At 46.8% G+C, this 22,365-nt stretch overlaps 1 protein-coding gene across 1 annotated transcript in view; it reads left to right on the top strand.

Moving 5' to 3' along the window:
- The window catches only part of nr2e1 (nuclear receptor subfamily 2, group E, member 1), a 61,823-nt gene that overhangs the window by 15,664 nt on the left and 23,794 nt on the right, over positions 1-22,365 (top strand). The window contains exons 5-8 of the mRNA XM_038799218.1: positions 7,747-7,893; positions 10,761-10,857; positions 13,562-13,711; positions 20,355-20,460. Coding sequence (XP_038655146.1) covers positions 7,747-7,893; positions 10,761-10,857; positions 13,562-13,711; positions 20,355-20,460 — 500 coding nt within the window. The remainder of the gene's footprint in view (positions 1-7,746; positions 7,894-10,760; positions 10,858-13,561; positions 13,712-20,354; positions 20,461-22,365) is intronic.

The raw sequence follows: 22,365 nt of genomic DNA, 5'->3' as shown, positions 1-22,365 counted from the left end.
GATTGACTCCAGTGCAAGACGATCCCAGAACTGAAAACGATCCCAGTTAGCGGGGCCAGGAACTATCCGGCAGCCTGAGCTCCAACATATCCCGGTGGCCAAATGAGATCAGAACTCGGTTCTCAGGCTCAAGCCTCGTTAGGACAGTTTTTTTTGGCAAAGAAGACTTTTGTGCAAATACATAACTGTTATTGTTTAATATCAGCTCGGGTTTTACAATCGCAGAGCATATTGTTTGCTTTGCAAAGTGTATCAATTTACTCCAAGTAGTCGGTGCAGACGTTGTATTCCGGTAAACTCCAATTTCTGTCGTTGGTTGTTGTCAATGTGGTGGTGCGGGGGGGGGGGGGGGGGGAAGCACATTGCTCTGGAGCTCTGTGAGGGGTTGATGCTGTTTCAGTTCGGACTTTACAGCCCCCACCTCAGCACACTATCACCAACTCCACATACTCCAGGACACTGCTGTCGCTGCTCCCAGGGTCCTGCACCCACAGGTGGGTGGCTCACTGCAGTTTCAGGAAAGCGGACCCATTGCCAAGTAAATCCAGCAGGGTTCATTTCGAATTTGAATATAGATGGGTTTGCACAGTGTGCTGCAGACCGGCGGGGTTTGGACAGGGCTGGATGAATGCTATGTTTCACATTATTATTTGCTTCAAGCATTTAAGATATTGATGTGAACCTGTGGTGTCTGGCGGTACCGGCCCTGAGTTCCTTTTGATTGAAGTTGGTGGGCTGCCCACTTCTAGCCTCCTGTTTCACCCTCCACATTGGTATCAAGTTGCCCTCTTGGCAATCCACGCTACAACTACCTGCATTTGAGGCTTACGCCAAATGCATGGCTCATAATACAGCAAAGAACAAAACTGAACACAGGACCAACACAGGAAATCTAAAAAGGACAATAAGAGTGACAAAGTGTGAGAGTAGCAGCTAACGTAAAAGAGAACTCGAGAGTTTGTTTTTTAAATCATACAAGTAATACAATAGCCCAAAATATGTGCAGGTTAGGTGGATTGGCCGTGCTAAATTGCCACTTCGTGGCCAAAGATGTGTAGGTTAAGTTAAGGGGTTATTGGGGCAGGGCGGCGGTGTGGGCTTGGGTGAAGTGCTCTTTCAGAGGGTCGGTGCAGGCTCGATGGGCCGAGTGGACTACTTCTGCACTATAGGAATTCTATGATTCTATAAATAGTCGTCAGAGAAAGGGCGAAATCAAACAGGAAACAAGCATGAGATTTTCTTGTAGAGGCAGAGGGAATGGCTGAGGTACCGGAGAACCATAGAATTTACAATGCAGAAGGAGGCCATTTGGCTCATCGAGTCTGCACCAGCCCTTGGAAAGAGCACCCTACCCAAGCCCACGCCTGCATCCAATCCCCATAACCCAGTAACCCGATCTAACTTTTGGACACTAATAGCCAATCCACCTAATGTGTACATCTTTGGACTCTGTACCAGATAAGTAAATAGCATCTTTGTGCCACAGAATGATATAGTTCTGAAAAAGGTGATTCATCCATCATGATTGTCCCAGCTTTTTGGGAGAGTTATTGGGTTAGCTACACTCCCCTATGGTTTGCCATCGCCCTGTAAAGCCATATATTGTTCAGAAGTTATCCAATTCCCTTCTGAAAGTTACTTCTCAATCTACAACCACCTGTCAAGCAGTGCTGTCCACATCACAACTCACCCTATAAACATGGTTCCCTTCATGTTGCCTCTGCCTCTTCCCTCCCCTCCAATGCTGTACATCTGTGACTGGACATCACCACTTCAGCTATTAAAAACAGATTAGCAAGGAAAAGCTATCAATATTCGTCATGATATTGAGTACCACATTAAACCTCCACTTCACCTTCTCTGTCCTCAGGAGGACACACTCAGCTTCTCCAGTGTCTCAACTTAAATGAAACCCTTATCCTCCAGTTCTTTGGTGAATTGGAAGATTGTGACTAGAGCTTTTTCAATTTCTACCTTTACTTCCCACAGTAAGATCGGATGCAACCCCTTTGGAATATGTAATGTTTCAACTTTGAGGACTGCCATTTTTTAAAGCTTCTCCTCTGGTCAAAATCCCTGTAAAGACCAATAACCTTTGAAAAGAGATGTATTACCCAAACAATCAACAGAAATGTCATGTTTTTAAGATTTTTACTGTAACAAACAAACTTAAACCAATCCATATCAAACATTATTTAACAGGCTACAAATATATCGAACTAAAGGAAATACTTTGGCATTGATTAATTAATGCCGTTGAGATATGTCTTACAATTCATTTTGCTGTGCACCACACTTCTAGCAGATATCTAGAATTACAAGATCAAGCCTCAAGTTACCAAGTGATCCACCATGGTGACACAGTACTGCTGCCTCACAGAGCCAGGCACCTGGGTTTGATTCTGGCCTTGGGTGACTGTCCATGTGGAGTTTGCACGTTCTCCCTGTATCTGCACGGGTTGCCTCTGGATGCTCCAGTTTCCTCCCACAGTCCAAATATGTGCAGGTTAGCTGGATTGGCCATACTATATTACCCCTTAGTGTCCAAAAGATGTGCAGGTTAGGTGGGATTACGGGGTTGCAGCGGAGTGGGTCTGGGTGGGGTGCTCTTTCGAAGGTTCATGCAGACTCGATGAGCCCAGTAGCCTCCTTCTTCATTGCATGGATTCTGTGAGAAGTATTTAAATAGAGCGTGTCACACCAGGTCAAATCTTCCAAATTACTTTGAAAATGGTCCAATTCAGTCTGAGTATTCCAGAAGCAACTTCCACCAGCAAGGCCCCTCTTAGTGACTTCTTGTTCCTTAAATCTGCAGACATTCCATCTACTCTGTTTTCTTTTAGTCAGAGAATCAGCTCTCACCAGCATCCTGCTTGGTTGCTAACACAAAGGCTGTATTTTCCTGTTCTTCACAACAGTAGCTGTATTATTTTTCCCTCTTTATGTCTGTCTCCAAAAAACAGCTGTCCATTTTCTGTGCCAGGTGGAAAAACTGCCACTTTTGAGACAGTTGATGGAAGGCGGAGACTTTTTAAACATAGCCACTTTCCATTCGTAACCATTTATTTTTTTATCCTATCTAATATTGCTACCACCTCCCTGTTTTTACTGTGAATTTACCCCCTCCTTTCATCAAGATCTTGATCAGTGCATTTCCAGATGAACAAGGCAGGAAGCAGGGCTGAGTCTAGTTTGGGGAATGAAGTAGGACATGTAGGAGTAGCTTTCAGTAGGAGTGCATTCTGAGATCAGTCATCACAATTTCATCAGACTTAGAATAGATATGGAAAGGGACAAAGTATAATAAGCTTTAAAAATAGTTAAATGGAGGGGGGGAGGGGCTTCAAAGTCAGTAAATTGAAATGCGATCAGGCCCAGGTGGCTGGAAATAAACACTTAGGAGCCTAATCAGCAACTAAACATAATCTTCAAAGAAAGAATATTTTGTGTACAGAACTGACATATTCCCATGAGGGGTCAGGAAAAGGCACTCAAAGCTAAACTTCCCACTTTGTTTAAAGATACAGAGATTAAAATGAGATAGAATTCCTACCGTACAGAATGAGGCCATTCAGCCCACTGAGTTTTCTCTGACCCGATGAAAGGGCACTCCACCCAAGCTCCACTTCCCCACCCTATTCGTATAGCCCCTTAACCTAATTGACAGCCCTGGACACAAAGGGGCAAATTTAGCATGGCCAATCCACCTAACCTGCACATCTTTGGTCTGTGGGAGGAAACTGGAGCTCCCAGAGGAAACCCACGCTGACACGGGGAGAATGTGCAAATTCCACACAAGCAGTCACCCGAGGCTGGAATTGAACCCCGGTCCCTGGCGTTGTGAGTAAACAATGCTAGCCACTGTGCCATCATTCCACCCCAGTTGCAAGGACAATTATATTTAAAATATAATAAAGAAGCAAGATGAACATAAAAGTATGGAGGAGAGTTAAAAGAGGGCAAAGACAAAAGCAAGGGAATAGATTAGCTGCTAATAAAAGCAGGAGGCCAAAATTCCTTTGTAAATACATGAATATTAACGGATAGGGAAAATTTGACTCTAATTAGGGACTAAAATGGAAATAGCCATTCTAAACGCATGGCTGAGATACTCAGAGCGTACTTTGCATCCAGCTTCACTAAAGAAGGCAATGCTGCCAAAGTAATAGTAAATGAAGAGGCAGCAGCGATATTCGAAATAACAAAGAGAATGCACAAACAAGTTAGGAATGCTCCCTAGATCACTGAGGGAAGCAACAGTGGAAATTGTGCAGTCTCTAGCCACAATCTTCCAATCCTCCTGAAATATGGATATTAGGTGGTGTCTGAAGACTGAGGATGGCATCGTAAAGGATAATGAGAATAATAGGAACGTAGGAACGTAGGCCATTCATCCCCTCGAGCCTGCCCCATCATTGAATGAGAGCATGGCTGATACATGACCTAGATCCATATACCCATCTTTGGCCCATCTCCCTTAATATCTTTGTTTAACAAAAATCTATCCAGCTCAGATTTAAAAGTAACAACTGATTTAGTTTCAACTGCAGTTTGTGTGAGAGGGTTCCAAATTTCTGTACCATTTCAGTGAATAGGTGCTTCCTAACGTCTCTCCTGAATGATCGAGCCCTCATTTTTAGAATGTGGTTGATATTGTGTATTTGGACATGAAAATCGCTTTATTATTATTATTGTCGCAAGTAGGCTTCAAATGAAGTTACTGTGAAAAGCCCCTAGTTGCCACATTCCGGCGCCTGTTCGGGGAGGCTGGTACGGAAATTGAACTCGCGCTGCTGGCCTGCTTTAAAAGCCAGCTATTTAACCCTGTACTAAACCAACCCATCATGGAAAAGGCATTTGATAAAATAGCATATAATAGACTTACTAGCAAAATTAAAGATCCTGAGGTTAAATGCATTGTGCAATATGAGTGCATGGGTAATACTAAAGGATCGAAAGCAAGCAGTATTAGGGTGCACTGGGTAGCGTCCCTGACTCTGAACCGGAAACTCCTGGTTCACACCTCAATCCAGGGCTTTATGGCCAAGTAAGGTGCATTATAACGTGGACAAACCAGTTAAGTGTCGTCATGCAAATCCCTCCAACGTATGCCAATAGCAGCTGGTAAGAGCAGGAAAGATTCCTAGTCAACCGTGTGATGGGTAATAAGTTGGCGTCTCTACCGTCATTATTCATAGCCCAGGATGGAAAAGTTGCCACAGCAACTCGGATTCCTTGGGGGGCCTGTTGGCTGGACAGCTGATGTGAACTGCATAGGGTTTGATCCAGCTGGGAAGAATGTGGGACCTTCCTCCTTGCTCTACCTGTGATAGAGGTTTCAGTGCTGAGGGTAGGATCTGCCTTCGGACAGAGGGTGGTACGATAGCACGGTGGTTAGCACTGTTGCTTCAAAGCACCACGGTCGCAGGTTCGATTCTGGCTTGGGTCACTGTCTGTGCGGAGTCTGCATGTTCTCCCCGTGTCTGCGTGGGTTTCCTCCACGTGCTCCAGTTTTCTCCCTCAAGTTCCTCCCCCATCTGAAAGACGTCCTGTTATATGAATTGGACATTCTGAATTCTCCCTCAGTATACCCAAACAGGCGCCGGAATGTGGCAACTAGGGGCTTTTTACAGTAACTTCATTGCAGCATTAATGTAAGCCTACTTATGAAAATAATAAAGATTATTATTATAAGAAGTTAGAAAGCAGCAAAAAGTGGCGAACTTGTTGCTTTTCAGACTGGGTAGTAACACCCTATGGTGTTACGAAGGGTTGGTATTATGGCCATTTCTCTTTTTAATATTTATTAATGAACTGAAATTGACTATACAGGGTATATTTCAAAATTTGCAGGTCATATGAAATTGAGAAATATAGTAAACAGTAAGACCAAGGGCAATAGAACATAGATTGGTAAAATGGGCAGACGCATGGTGGATGGCATTTATGCAGGGACGAGTGAAGTGATGCATTTTAGTATCACTTAGTATCACTAAGAAGAGAGGCAATATGAATTAAATGGTACAATTTTACAAAGGATATAAGAACCGATAGGCCTGGCATGTAAGCATGCAAACCTTTGAAAGTGGTAAGGCAAGTTGAGAAGGCTCTTAAAAAGGGATATTGGATCTTTGGCTACATCAATAGAGACGTATCCATTGGAAAGCTACCAGACACCAGAGATGATGGACATGGTCATCTTCACCTCGAAAGACCAAAAAGCAGAATAAAGATATACAGTACAAACGAAGGAGCTTTCATGCTGAACTTTTCTAAAGCACTGATTGGCCTCAGCTCATGTATTGTGTTCGATTACAGACTCCATGCTTTAGGTTCGCCTTGGAAATGGCGCTTGAGATATTTATTAGAATTGTACCAGGGAGAAGTGTGGAGAGAATGGAGAAACTGGGGTTCTTCTCTCAAGGGCAGAAAAGAGGAGATATGGTAGAAGCATTTAAAATTAGGAATGGTTACGATTGAGTATTGAAGGAGAAAGTTACAAGTGGTAGAAGAGTCAGTAAACAGAGGGCACAGATTTAAGATAATTAATAGAAGAGCCAGAGGTGGCGCAAGAGAACCTTTTCCACAGTGAGTTCTTGCGAACTGGAGTGTCACAGAAACATAGAAAATAGGAACCGGAGTAGGTCATTCAGCCCTTCGAACCTGCTCCGCCATTCATGGCTGATCATCCAACTCAGTTACCTGTTCCCACCTTCCCCCCATATCCTTTGATCCCCTTCATCCCAAGTGCTACATCTAATTGTTTCTTGAAAACACACAATGGTTTGGCCTAACAAATTCTCTGGGTGAAAAGATATCTCCTAACCTCTCACCTACCCAGTATCCTCAGACTGTGACCACTGATTCTGGACACACCCACCATCGGCAACATCCTTCCTGCACCTATCCTGTCCAGTCCTGTTAGAATTTTATAGGTTTCTATGAGATCCCCCCCTCAGTCTTCTGAACTCCAGCAAATACAATACTAACTGACTCAATATCTCCTCGTACGTCAATCCTGCCAGCCCAGTAAGCAGTCTGGTAAACCTGCCATGTGTGAGAGGGCGATGAAAGCAAATAGTAACACTTAAAAATAAATGGTTAAAGAATTGAAGGAGAGACATTCCCAGGGTTGTGGAGAAGAAGCCGGAGAATTGAACTAATGGATTTCTCAACCAAAAACCTGGCACAGACAAAATGGACCAAATAGCCTTCTTCAGTGATGTTAGGATTTAGAGGGAAATGTCCTCAGAAATCACCACTGAGGTAAAGTGGAAGACATTATCACAGTGACCAAAGGATTGGACAGAGGGAAAGAGAGAGGTGGAATGTCTTAGGGAAAGTATTCCAGTGTTTGGGACTGAGGCATCTTTAGCGGCCAATGATGGGCTGAAGTCGGTGGGAACAGAGAGCCTAGAATCTAGAGGAGGAGCCTAGAGGAGAAACAAAGAGGGTTGTTGGTTGGAGAGGGTAAAAATCTGAAAACTCGAAGTGCTCCAAACAAGGGCCCCACGTAGACGGTCGAGCATGGAGATGATGGGTGAACAAAACTCCTACTCTGAGTTGGAATACTGGCAGCTTTAGTATAAAATTAAATAATAAATAGAAAAACGAACTTCAGTCAGCAAATGGACAACAAAGACACATCAACTCATATTGGTGCAATCCTTTCAATGAGTGCCTTGCATGACAAATATGCTGCACCGCTCTCCCATCTGAACATGACACTGTGATCTTTTTCCGTAGTACCCCCACGAGGTCAATGGGGCACCTATGTACCTGTACGAAGTGGCGACTGAGTCAGTATGTGAATCTGCCGCGAGACTGCTCTTCATGAGTATCAAATGGGCCAAGAGTGTGCCCGCGTTTTCCACACTTCCGTTCCAGGATCAGGTCAGTGGAGTCAATTATAACCATCGTCTCCCCCTCCCCCCTCCACACACACACACACTAACTTGCTCTCCCGCACACCGACTCCAGCTTTCAAAGGTCATGAGCGATTCAAACGTTAACTACCCCAGGTGAGGATAGAAACATGGAGGTCTGGCAATGAAAAGTGGAGGGAGGCTGAGCAAGTTAACATTCAAGTCGGGGCAGCAGGGTAGCGCAGTAGGTTAGCACTGCTGCCTCGTGGCGCAGAGGTCCCAGGTTCAATCCCGGCTCTGGGTCACTGTCCGTGTGGAGTTTGCACATTCTCCCCATGTTTGTGTGGGTTTCGCCCCCACAACCTAAAGATGTGCAGGGTAGGTGGATTGGCCCTTAATTGGAAAAATTGAATTGGATACTCTAAATTTATTTTTAAAAAACATTCAAGTCAAGATATCTGACTGAAGATGTTTTTGTGAGATCATTAAATGTGTTACTTTTACGGGGCAGGTCATCTGTGTCGTCTAGTCAGTAAATATACAGCTGAGAGGAAGCAGTTTAGGAGCCAGAGTACAGGGCAATAATGAGAAGGAATCATAACGTTTGGTGCTAGAAGCTCAATGAACCATTCCATGGAGTTAAGAGAATGGCAAAAATGATTAGTTCAAAGAAAAGGATTAATATTTTAATTTGAAAATGAAAATGAAAATCACTTATTGTCACGAGTAGGCTTCAATGAAGCTACTGTGAAAAGCCCCTAGTCGCCACATTCCGGCGCCTGTCCAGGGAGGCTGGTACGGAAATCAAACCGTGCTGCTGGCCTGCCTTGGTCTGCTTTAAAAGCCAGCGATTTAGCTCAGTGAGTTAAACCAGCATTTTCCACATTTTTGCTGGGATAGTATATTCCCAAGTGGGGGGAATTCTCTCCGAAATTGCCGCAGGATTGTATATCAGTTGTGTCTGAGACCTGTGGATTTTATTTTGTGATGAAGAGCACAACTGCCTCCGATTTTACCTACACTGCCTCCCGAAGCATCCAGTGCTCCCTCAATAGCAGAGTGGTTGGAGTCGCTGAACATCACTGCTCAGTCGTCATATACTGGCGCTTCGATACTTCGCCACACTCACTGTGAAATACCCATGAGGAAATAGAAAGAGCGGGAATTGGGGAAGGTAAGCAGAGGAGACAGTGGGGGACACGATTGAGATGTATAAAATTATGAGGGGTTATGATAGAGTAGACAGGAAGAAACGTTTCTCCTTGGTGGAGGAATCAATGACCAGGGGGAATAGATTTAAGGCAAGGGGCAGGACGTTTAGAGAGGGTGTGAGGAAAATCCTTTTCATCCAGAGAGTGGTGGGAGTCTGGAGCTCACCACCTGAAAGCGTGGCGGAAGTAGAGATCCTCATAACATTGTTTTTTATAATTTAGAGTACCCAATTTTTTTTTTCCAATTAAAGCGCAATTTAGCATGGCCAATCTACCTATCCTGCACATCTTTTTTTTTGTGTTGTGGGAGTGAGACCTACACAGACATGGGGAGAATGTGCAAACTCTACACGCACAGTGACCCAGGGCTAGGATTGAACACGGATCTTCAGTGCCGTGAGGCAGCAGTGCTAACCGCGTGCCACCATGCCACCCTGATCCTTATAACATTTAAGAAGCATTTAGAACTAAAGAGAAAATGCTGGAAAATCTCAGCAGGTCTGGCAGCACCTGTAGGGAGAAAAAAGAGCTAATATTTTGGGTCCAGATGACCCTTTGTCAAAGCTGGACATCGGGGCAAAGCTTTGACAAAGGGTCATCTGGACTCGAAACGCTCGCTCTTTTCTCTCCCTACAGATGCTGCCAGACCTGCTGAGATTTTCCAGCATTTTCTCTTTGGTTTGAGATTCCAGCATCCGCAGTAATTTGCTTTTATTAAGAAGTATTTAGATATGCACTTGCGATGGCAAGGCATACAAGCCTATGGGCAAATGCTGGAATATAGGATTAGATTAGTTAGGTGCTTGTTTTCCAAGTCTTCCAACAACCTTTCTGCAATGAATTCCAACACCCTAACTTCCACCTAACCTGATTCTAGGCGAGTGGATTTTAAGATATTCATGATTTGCCACCAGATTGTTCTACTTCTGTATTTAGGATCAAGGTTGTATGTACCATGGTTAGCACTCTTGCTTCACAGTGCCAGGGTCCCAGGTTCAATTCCCGGCTTGGGCCATTGTCTGTGCAGAGTTCTCCCCGTGTCTGCTTGGGTTTTCTCCTGGTGCTCCGGTTTCCTCCACAAGCCCTGAAAGACGTGCTTGTTAGGCGAATTGGACATCCTGAATTCTCCCTCTGTGTACCCAAACAGGAGCCGGAATGTGACGACTGGGGGATTTTCACAGTAACTTCATTGCAGTGTTAATGTGAGCCTACTTGTGACAATAAAGATTATTATTATTATAAATGATTTAGTCATATCAAAAAGAGATTAGGGGAAAGTTCCAATTCACGGGTTGGGAGTTGAGCACTAGTGGTGAATTGGCCAAGTTTAGCAAAGAGGTCAGAGCGGATCGGATTTGTACCCAGTAAGAGTATGTGCAAAGATGGGAAATTAGGGAAAGACAGAAAAATCACCAAATCTGAGGAGACCAAACAACTGGGATATTCCAATGGACAATTAGAAGAAAAAGGTTCACCAAACAAGGACACAAGAGATTTGGGTGGGGGTGGGGGGGAGTGGGGATAATAATTTATATAAACATAGGGCTGACTTTCGCGAAAATTGTTTAAAATCACATTCGAATTTTCTCGTGTAAAAAAAAACACTATTCTAACAAGCAACAAAATGAAATGTGGAATTACGGGAAATAATCCAGATGTTTCTGATGTTCCTGTCTCACTCTAGCTAATTCTTTTGGAAGATGCCTGGAGGGAACTTTTTGTTTTGGGTATAGCCCAATGGGCCATTCCAATCGATTCTAGTACTCTACTGGCTGTATCTGGTGAGTTGCAACATTTTTATAAAAGCAAATGTTAAGATTAAAATCTGGAACTCCTGTCGTTCTGTTAAATGGCACTTAAATTGCTGAAATTGTCCATTGTGCCAATACATTAGTTTCAAACTTATTTAAAATTCTACAAGTTAAAAGGAGAGATGGGGCATATGGAAGGAATGTTCCATTACATGTTAGACATTCCGTGTTAGTTTCTGTAGACATTGCAGGAAAAGGGACATTTCTTGCCTGCGCATTAATCCTAGTTTTAAAACTGGTAGATTTAAATCACTCTTCATTCCAGCATTAGAAACACATCATTGCTCACGTATATTGGCAGCTGTTATAGAAACATAGAAAATAGGAGCAGGAGGAGGCCATTTATTATGATCACAGCTGTTCATCCAACTCAATAGCCTGTTTCCGCCTTCCACCCATAGCCTTCACGTCTAGTGCTATATCTAACTGCTTCTTGAAAACATATGGGGTGCAATTTAATGGATGTGGTGTGGATCCGTGAGAGCCGGTTAGATTGCAGGAGATGCCGAAATCGGGATCCGTGCCAGGCGATGATCAGTTTCCAATCTAACCGGCCCGCTCCCTTGGCAGAATCTGGATCCTGCCTAGATGAGTCGCAAAGCTAATTGTGGTCAATTAGGAGCAATCTCTATCTTATTAGCGAGATGGAAACCCGATCTAACTGTGTCCTGTGATTGAACTGCTCCCCAGTGAGAGGTCATGCAGGCAGTGATTAGCACTGGTCCACACAATAACACAAATGTGTGGCGCCTGGGTGGTGGGGGGTCCCAGGCCATTAGAGAACCTTGTTGAGTGGTCAGGGTGACACCTTGGCAACCTGCAACTGCCAAGGTGCCAGGGTGGCATTGCCAGGCTGGCGATGGGCACTGCAAGGTTTCCAGAGTGACAGTGCCATGGTGACCAGGTGGCATTGCCAAGGGCCAGAGGGGGGCCATGCTCATAAAAGGAGGGATGAGGTGGGTATGATGAGTGGGGGGGGGGGGGGGTGAAGGGTGGGTATAAAGGGGCCTCTGGAAGGTTGGGGTGTGAAGGGTGGGGGTCCTGAATGGGGCACCCAAAAGTGGGCACAGGAAGGCCTAAAAAGGGGGCCCCTCAGCGACCCCTTGGTGGGATGTCCTCATGTGGGGGATGTGGGGTAATGCCCAAGTTTATAGGGGGTGACATTGTCCATGGGTGCGGGATGTGGGAGACCGTCAAGCTCAGGATTTCAAAATGGTGGCCCGATCTCTGAGGAGCCGGCCTGACCAGCGGGTTAAGCTTTCCAGTGATGAAAATCATTCTAAGTGTGGGTTAGCCAGAGAGAAACTCCCCAGGGCCCACAAAATTGGCTCAGTGTGATTAGATAGCGGTGGGGAACCTGTCAACAGCCGGGGAGAGACTCATGGCAAAACCCGTCTGAAATGAAACTTCAAAATGTTTCCATTAGATCGCACCTGTCTTGGTCTCAACTGCTTTGTGTGGCAGTGAATTCCACAGGCTCACCACTCTGGGTGAAGAAATTTCTCCCAATCTATGTCCTAAATTGTCTACCTCACACTCTTGGGGGCTGATTTAGCTCATTTGGCTAGTCAGCTGGTTTGTGATGCACAGCAAGCCCAGCAGCGCAGATTCAAGTCCTGCACTGGCCGAGGTTATTCATTAGGCCCCTCACCTGAGGTGTGGTGATCCTCAGGTTAAATCACCACCAGTCAGGGCAGCACGATGGTTAGCACAGCTGCCGCATGGTGCCGATGACCCGGGTTCGATCCTGGTCCTGGGTCACTGTCCGTGTGGAGTTTGCAAAATCTCCCCGTGTTTGTGAGTCTCACCCCCACAACCCAAAGATGTGCAGGTTAGGTGGATTGCGCATGTTAAGTTGCCCCTTAATTGGAAAAAAGAATTGGGCACTTTATTTGTTTTTTAAATCACCACCAGTCAGCTCTCCCTCTCAAAGGGGTAAGCAGCCTATGGTCATCTGGGACTATCTTCAGACTGTGACCCCCTGGTTCTGGACACCCCCACCATCGGGAACATTCTTCTTGCATTTATCCTGCCTAGTCCTGCTAGAATTTTATAGATTTCTATGAGATTCCCCTTCTGGTCTCTGCCCCTTTTGGTTCAAAATGGTGTGAAGATACACCTGCCTGATTCCTGGCTAACCCTGTTTCATCCAGTTAATTCCACTTGTAGAAACGTCAGAGTTGTACAGAGTGCTGAGTGAATGGCTGCTTTGATACCTTACCACAGTTACCATGGGAACACCAGGAGCCACTCGGCCAGTGTCAGCTTTCTGTTAACCCATGTGAGATTATCCTGATCTCAGTCAGCCAGCGAGGGCGATCCCCGGCTGCAAACACGGCCAAAGTTCTTCTCCAGAGGAAATCTCCATTTCCAACGCCCACTCAACACAAACACACCCGTGACAGTCAGTGCTCCACAGGCACTAAGTTCACTGAAGAAGAGTCATTCTCGACTTGCTGCTCAAAATGCAAGGTATTGACAAGCTGGGATGATGCAGATGGATGAAGTAGTTTTGGAGGTGTTTTGATTTGCTAACACCGCCCTGCGGTTTGTGTTCATTCTGGGGGAACCTGTGCAGAGGAACCAGCTGCTGAGCTGCTTTCATTGGGACTAGTAAATATTTAGATTGAGTGACTCGCTGTGTCTCTCCCTCCCTCTCTCTCTCTCTCCCCAGGGATGAACAGTGACAACACAGACTCCCAGAAGCTGAACAAGATAATTGCGGAAATCCATGCCCTGCAGGAGGTGGTCGCGCGATTCCGGCAGCTCCGTGTGGACGCCACTGAATTCGCCTGTTTGAAATGCATCGTGACTTTTAAAGCCGGTCAGTCTGTCATCCTGTGTAACCTCCCAGACAGACATTGCCGCTCATATGTTAACCTTGATGGTGAATTGTCATTTAAAAAATATATATAAATTTTAGAGTACCCAATTATTTTTGTCCCCCGGATTAAGGGGCAATTTAGCATGGTCAATCCACCCACCCTGCAAATATTTGGGTTGTGGGGGTGAGACCCACGCAGACACGGGGAGAATGTGCAAACTCCACATGGACAGTGACCCGGGGCCGGGATTGAACCTGGGACCTCAGCGCCATAGGCAGCAATACCAGGGCCGGCCCAAGGTACCGGCAACTCGGGCAGTCGCCCGGGGCGCCATGTGTTAGGGGGCGCCAGAGACTCGTCCCGCGCATGCGCAGTTGGGCCGGTGCCAACCAGCGCATGCGCGGTGGCCGCCCTCCCCAGGGCGGCCCCCCTCCGCCCCCCCTCCTCCGTCTGCCCCCTCCTCCGGCTCCGGCCCCCCCCCTCCGGTCCGCCCCTCTGTCCACCCCCCGCCTCGGCCCCGCCCCGCACCCCCGCCCCGGCCCCGCCCCCCCACCTCGGCCTCGCCTCCCCGCCCCGGCCCCTCCGCCCCCCCCTCCGTCCCCCCCCTCCGTCCGCCCCCCCCCTCCAGCTCCACCCCCCTCCCCCCCTCCCCCCCTCCGGCTCCGGCCCCCCCCTCCGGCCGCCCCCCCCGCCCCGGCCCCGCCCCACCCCCCCCCCGCATCCCCGCTGCCCTGGCCCCTGCCCCCCGTCTCAGCCCCGCCTCCCCGCCCCGGCCCCCTCTGCCTCGGCCCCGCCCTGGCCCCCCCGCCTCAGCCCCACCCCCCCCCCGCCTCGCCCCCGCCTCGCCCCCGCCGCCTCGGCCCCGTCCCCCCACCTCGGCCCCACCCCCTGCCCGCCTCGGCCCCGCCCCCCCCTGCCTCGGCCCCGCCCCCCCGCCTCGGCCCCGGCCCCCGAAGGACGCTGAAGTTCAGCTTGCCCGGGGCGCCAGCAACCCTAGGGCCGGCGCTGAGCAATACTAACCCCTGTGCCACCGTGCTGCCCTGTGAATTGTCATTTTTAACACCACGGACAACATTTATAGGAATGCTCCAAGTGTGTGGGATCCTTGAGCCAGGAACAGTAATTTTGGGATGTTTTAGAATGGGAGGAAATCCATGACACTGGGACTGGCTTTGGGAGTTGAGGTTGTAATATGATTAACTTGTGGCCAGTAAGGGAGCCGATGGACATGTTTTGGGGTCTTTGACTCGGGGACTGGTTTGGAGATTGGGGCACCTGTGGTTTTATTTCAGAAGGGGATTGGAATCTTTTGAGTTTTGAGGTTGGAATCTCGGACACAGGAATGGCTGTGGAATATGGAGATAATTTTTTTAAAAGACACTCCCCTGATCGTCCCATCAGTGAAAGTGTGGCTGCTCATACTGATCCCAGAATGCTTGAAGTCAAGCCACAGTTCTCAGGAAATGCTGCTGGACCCCAGTACTTCGGTTATGGACCGCAAATGGGTTATGGGGGCTGTTAGCTTCACTTTGCAAAAATAAACCTTCTTTTCTTCCAGAACAAAACACACTCCAACTGAAAAAAAAACAGATCAGAAAAAGGGTCCAAAGATGTGCAGGTTCATAGAATCCCTACAGTGCAGAAGGAGGCCATTCGGCCCATTGAGTCTGCACCAACCCTCTGAAAGAGCACCTCACCTAGGCCCACTCCCCTGCCCCCGATCCATATAATCCCTTAAAGTAACCTACACATCTTTGGACACGAAAGCTAATTTAGCATGGCCAATCCACCTAATCTGTACATCTTTGGAGTCTGAGAGGAATCCGGAGCATCCAGAGGAAACCCATGGGGAGAATGTGCAAACTCCACACAGTCACTCGAAGCTGGAATCGAACCCGGGTCCCTGATGCTGTGAGGCAGCAGTGCTAACCACTGTGCTGACATATTGGCCATTCTAAATACCCCCTAGTGTCCAAAGATGTGTAGGTTAGGTGCGGTTATCAGGATAGGGCAGGGGAGTTTTTCCAGGTAGGGTATACATTCAGAGGGCTGATGCAAATGTGACGGGCCGAATGGTCTCCTTCTGCACTGTAGGAACTCTATGGATTCTCTGGGCGAGATGCACATATTTGAACTTTGGCACATAAAGTCTTGGCGCACATTGAACACATTGAAAACACAATGACCTGTATCTTCCAATAGTAACAAGTTTGCGGTCTCCATTTCGATTGGTGCAGGTAAACGGCACCTCTGACTTAGGTGAAGTCAGTTTTTGGAAGCCACTGATGCAGAACAAAGAACAAAGAAAAGTACAGCACAGAAACAGGCCCTTCGGCCCTCCAAGCCTGTGCCGACCATGCTGCCCGTCTAAACTAAAATCTTCTACACTTCCTGGGTCCGTATCACTCTATTCCCATCCTATTCATGTATTTGTCAAGATGCCCCTTAAATGTCACTATCGTCCCTGCTTCCACCACCTCCTCCAGCAGTGAGTTCCAGGCACCCACTACCCTCTGTGTAAAAAACTTGCCTCATACATCTCCTCTAAACCTTGCCCCTCGCACCTTAAACCTATGCCCCCTAGTAACTGACCCCTCTACCCTGGGTAAAAGCCTCTGACTATCCACTCTGTCTATGCCCCTCATAATTTTGTAGACCTCTATCAGGTCACCCCTCAACCTACGTTGTTCCAGTGAGAACAAACCGAGTTTATTCAACCGCTCCTCATAGCTAATGTCCTCCATACCAGGCAACATCCTGGTAAATCTCTTCTGAAGAGCCTCTCTAAACCCTCCACATCCTTCTGGTAGTGTGGCGACCAGAATTGAACACTACACTCCAAGTGTGGCCTAACTAAGGTTCTAAACAGCTGCAATATGACTTGCTAATTCTTACACTCAATGCCCCAGCCAATGAAGGCAAGCATGCCGTATGCCTTCTTGACTACCTTCTCCAGTGATCTGTGGACCTGCACACCTAGATCTCTCTGACTTTCAATACTCTTGAAGGTTCTACCATTCACTGTATATTCCCTACCTGCATTAGACCTTCCAAAATGCATTCCCTCACATTTGTCCGGATTAAACTCCATCTGCCAACTCTCCACCCAAGTCTTCAAACGATCTAAATCCTGCTGTATCCTCTGACAGTCCTCATCGCTATCCGCAATTCCACCAACCTTTGTGTCGTCTGCAAAACTTTCTAATCAGACCAGTTACATTTTCCTCCAAATCATTTATATATACTACGAACAGCAAAGGTCCCAGCACTGATCGCTGCAGAAAATCACTAGTCACAGCCCTTCAATTAGAAAAGCACCCTTCCATTGCTGCTCACTGCCTTCTATGACCTAGCCAGTTCTGCATCCATCTTGCCAGCTCACCTCTGATCCCGTGTGACTTCGCCTTCTGTACCAGTCTGCCGTAAGGGACCTCGTCAAAGGCCTGACTGAAGTCCATATAGACAACATCCACTGCCCTACCTGCATCAATCATCTTTGTGACCGCTTCGATAAACTCAATCAAGTTAGTGAGATACGACCGCCCCTTCACAAAAGCATGCTGCCTCCCGCTAATAACGTCCATTTGCTTCCAAATGAGGGTAGATCCTGTCTCAAAGAATTCTCTCCAGTAATTTCCCTACCACTGACGTAAGGCTCACCGGCCTGTAGTTCCCTGGATTATCCTTGCTATCCTTCTCAAACAAAGGAACAACAATGGCTATTCTCCAGTCCTCCGGGGCATCACCTGAAGACAGCCAGGATCCAAAGATTTCTGTCAAGGCCTCAGCAATTTCCTCTCTAGCCTCCTTCAGTATTCTGGAGTAGATGCCATCAGGCCCTGGGGACTTATATATCTTAATATTTTTCAAGACGTCCAACACCTCGTCTTTTTGGATCTCAATGTGACCCAGGCTATCTACACACCCTTCTCCAGACTCAACATCCACCAATTCCTTCTCTTTGGTGAATACTGATGCAAAGTATTCATTTAGTACCTCGCCCATTTCCTCTGGCTCCACACACAGATTCCCTTGCCTATCCTTCAGTGGGCCAACCCTTTCCCTGGCTACCCTCTTGCTTTTTTTTTGTATAAATTTAGAGTACCCAATTCATTTTCCAATTAAGGGGCAATTTAGCTTGGCCAATCCACCTAACCTGCACATCTTTTGGGTTGTGGGGGCGAAACCCATGCAGACACGGGGAGAATGTGCAAACTCCACACGGACAGTGACCCAGAGATGGGATCGAACCTGGGCGCCGTGAAGCAGCAGGGCTAACCCACTGCGCCACTGTGCTTCCCCCCTCTTGCTTTTTATGTACGTGTAGAAAGCCTTGGGATTTTCCTTAACCCTATTTGCCAATGACTTTTCGTGACCTCTTCTAGCCCTCCTGACTCCTTGCTTAAGTTCCTTCCTACTTTCCTTGTATTCCATACAGGCTTCATCTGTTCCCAGCTTTCTAGCCCTGACAATTGCCTCCTTTTTCTTTTTGATGAAGTCTACAATATCTCTCGTTATCCAAGGTTCCTGAAATTTGCCGTATTTATCCTTCCGCACAGGAACATGCCAGTCCTGAATTCCTTTCAACTGACATTTGAAAGCCTCCCACATGTCAGATGTTGATTTACCTTCAAACATCCACCCCCAATCTAGGTTCTTCAGTTCCTGCCTAATATTGTTATAATTAGCCTTCCCCCAATTTAGCACATTCATAGAACATAGAACATAGAACAGTACAGCACAGAACAGGCCCTTCGGCCCTCAATGTTGTGCCGAGCCATGACCACCCTACTCAAACCCACGTATCCAACCTTTACCCGTAACCCAACACCCCTCCTTAACCTTACTTTTGTTTAGGACACTACGGGCAATTTAGCATGGCCAATCCACCTAACCCGCACATCTTTGGACTGTGGGAGGAAACCGGAGCACCCGGAGGAAACCCACGCACACACGGGGAGGACGTGCAGACTCCGCACAGACAGTGACCCAGCCGGGAATCGAACCTGGGACCCTGGAGCTGTGAAGCATTTATGCTAACCACCATGCTACCGTGCTACGGTAGCATGGTGGTTAGCATAAATTCACCCTAGGACCACTCTTATCCTTGTCTAGCAGCGCTTTAAAACTGACTGATTTATGGTCACTGCTCCCGAAATGCTCCCCTCCTGAAACTTCTACCACCTGGCCGGATTCATTCCCCAATACCAGGTCCAGTCCAGCCCCATCCCTAGTTGGACTATCTACATATTGTTTTAAGAAGTCCTCCTGGATGCTCCTTACAAACTCTGCCCCGTCTAAGCCCCTAGCACTAAGTGAGTCCCAGTCAATATTGGGGAAATTGAAGTCTCCCATCACAACAATCGAGTTGTTTTTACTTGTTTCCAAAATCTCTCTACCTATCTGCTCCTCTATCTCCCGCTGGCTGTTGGGAGGCCTGTAGTAAATCCCCAACATTGTGACTGCACCCTTCTTATTCCTGATCTCTACCCATATAGCCTCGCTTCCCTCTGAGGTGTCCTCCCGTAGTACAGCTGTGATATTCTCCTTAACGAGTAGCTCAGCTCCTCCACCCCTTTTACATATCCCTCTATCCTGTCTGAAACATCTAAATCCTGGAACATTTAGCTGCCAATCCTGTCCTTCCCTCAACCAGGTCTCTGTAATGGCAACAACATCATAGTTCCAAGTACTAATCCAAGCTCTAAATTCATCTGCCTTACCTGTTATACTTCTTGCATTAAAATATATGCACTGCAGGCCACCAGACCCGCTGTTTTCAGCAACATCTCCCTGTCTGCTCTTCCTCAGAGCCATACTGGCCCTATTCCCTAGTTCTCCCTCAATGCTTTCACCTTCTGACCTATTGATCCGGTACCCACCCCCCTGCCATACTAGTTTAAACCCTCCCATGTGACACTAGCAAACCTCACGGCCAGGATATTCATGCCTCTCCAGTTTAGATGCAACCCGTCCTTATACAGGTCACACCTGCCCCGGAAGAGCTCCCAGTGGTCCAGATAACGAAAACCCTCCCTCCTACACCAGCTGCTTAGCCACGTGTTTAGCTGCTCTATCTTCCTATTTCTAGCCTCACTGGCACTTGACACAGGAAGTAATCCCGAGATTACAAGACTTGAGGTTCTGTCTTTTAACTTTCTGCCTAGCTCCCTGAACTGCTGCTGCTGGACCTTATGCCCCTTCCTTCCTATGTCGTTAGTACCAATATGTGCAACAGTAAAACACTCGCTCACTGCTAAAGAATAAAACATGCTAGAAGTGCACAGGAAACAGTCTGCATATATATTGCTTATTTTCAAAAGGCCTATTAATAGAACACTAATTCGAAATAATTTAAGTTAAAGTTCCCAATTCTATTTTTCCCAATTAAGGGGCAATTTAGTGTGGCCAATCCACCTACCCTGCACACCTTTGGGTTGTGGGGGTGAGACCCACACAGACATGGGGAGAATGTGCAAACACTTGATCGAGCAGTTATTATTAATATCTTAGGTGACAATGCTATTGAGACTTACAGCTATTTGTTTCTCGTTAGTTAGTCATTCAAAGCGGATATCTTCTGCAGATAGTTCTACAATAACTCACTCTGACAGAAGGTCTGTTTTTCTCTTTTGTTCTTAGTTCCAACTCAGAGTGGCTCAGAGCTGAGAAATTTCCGCAATTCTTCAGCAATAGCAGCACTGCAGGATGAAGCTCAGCTCACTCTCAACAGCTACATCCACACCAGGTAAAGGAGCATGGCCCCTCGCACGGTTAGGCACACCAGAGAGAAAATGTATAATGCTTCGGTGGTGGGATGGGTGCAATGTGCTCGTAAACAGCTTGTTTCACTACAGATGATGGTCAGAATTGCTGATCCTCAGGAGCAATTATATCATAAAATACTCGTTCTGTGACAAAATGTGTATGTTTTACACTGTGCTGAAGAACAGTCCATCCTTTCCTCTGCTATCAATACCTATATTCAATGCTCATTTCTGATGGGACCTTTCCTCTTAAAGGGCTTTCTATAAAGAACCACAAAGTGCATAGATCTTAAAGTGCAATAAAGGATAACATTCCATTTGCTTTCTTAATCACTTGCTGCACCTGCGTACTAACGTTTCCCAAATCCTGTACCTCAGAATTCTGCGATCTCTTTTTCCATTTAATAATATGCAGCTTTTCTATTCTTCTTGCCCAAGTTGACAAATTATACTCCCATCTGCTAAATTTCAGCCCTCTCACTTTACCGTCAGCCTATTGTGTCTGCACTGGCCATGAAGTGTCTGAAATGTTTTAGTCCAGGCAATATCCTGGTGAATCTCCTCTACACCCTGTTCAGTGCAATCATATGCTTTCTATAGTGTGGAGACCAGAACGGCGCACACTATTCTAGCTGTGGCCTCACAAGCATTTTATGCAGCTCCATCGTAACTCCCTGCTCTTATAGTCCATGCCTCGGCTAATAAAGGCAAGTATCCAAAATAGCTTCTTAACCACCTTATCTGCCTGTCCTGCTGCCTTCAGGGGATTTTGGACATGCTCCTCAAGGTTGCTCTGGTCCTCTGTACATTCGAGTGTCCGACTGTTCATTGTATATTCCCTTGCCATGTTAGTCAGCCCAAAATACATCACCTCATACTTTTCAGGTTAAATTATGTTTGCCACTGTTCTGCCCATCTGACCGTCCTGTCGATATCATCCTGTAATCTCAGGCTTTCCTCCCAGCTGTTTACCACACCCACAACTTTTGTGTCATCTGCAAACTACCGATCATATCCCTCACAGTCACTTCTACATCAATAATGTACACTACAAACAGCAAGGGACCCAGCACCAACCCTGTGGGACACCACTGGACACAGGCTTCCAGTCACAAAAACAACCTTCGACCATTACTCTCTGCCTCCTGCCAATCAGCCAATATTGGATCCAATTTGCCCAATTGCCCTGGATCCCCTGGGCTCCTACCTTCTTCATCAGTCTCCCATGTGGGACTCTGTCAAAAGTCTTACTGAAGTCCATGTAGACTACATCAACTGCACCTACCTCATCCATACACCTAATCACCTCCTTGTAAAATTCATTTGAATTTGTCAGAACGATCTCCCCCTCACAAAGCCGACTATTCTTGATTAATCCTTGCCTCTCCAAGTGGAGACAGATTTTGTCCCTCAGAATCTTGCCAACAATTTACCTACTACTGATGTTAGACTCACCGGCCTGTAATTATCTGGTTTTCCCCTCCTTCCCTTCTTGAAAACAATACCACATTAGCTATCCTCCAGTCCTCTGGCACCGCTCCTGTGGCCAGAAGGGATTTGAAAATTAGTGTCAGAGCCCCTGCAATCTCCTCTCTTGCCTCACACAGCAATCTAGCATACGTCTCACCTGGGTCTGGGGATTTTAATCCCACTAAAACCATTGGCATCTCCTCCCTCTCAATGCTAATCTGTTCAATTATATCACAGTCCTCCTCCCTGCCTTCTATAACTAGATAGTGAACATAGATGTAAAATATTTATTTAATACTTCACCTACGTCTTTCAGTTCCACAAACAGGTCCCGAATAAGACCTACTCTTTCCCTGGTTAGCCTCTTTCCCTTCATACACTTATTGGGAGTCTCCTTTATTTTGTCCACCAGTGTT

This window comes from Scyliorhinus canicula, chromosome 6, assembly GCF_902713615.1.
Source record: "Scyliorhinus canicula chromosome 6, sScyCan1.1, whole genome shotgun sequence".
In the NCBI taxonomy this organism is placed as follows: Eukaryota; Metazoa; Chordata; class Chondrichthyes; order Carcharhiniformes; family Scyliorhinidae; genus Scyliorhinus; species Scyliorhinus canicula.
The sequence above is the reverse complement of the archived record's forward strand: the minus strand, read 5'-3'. Positions and strand labels throughout refer to the sequence as shown.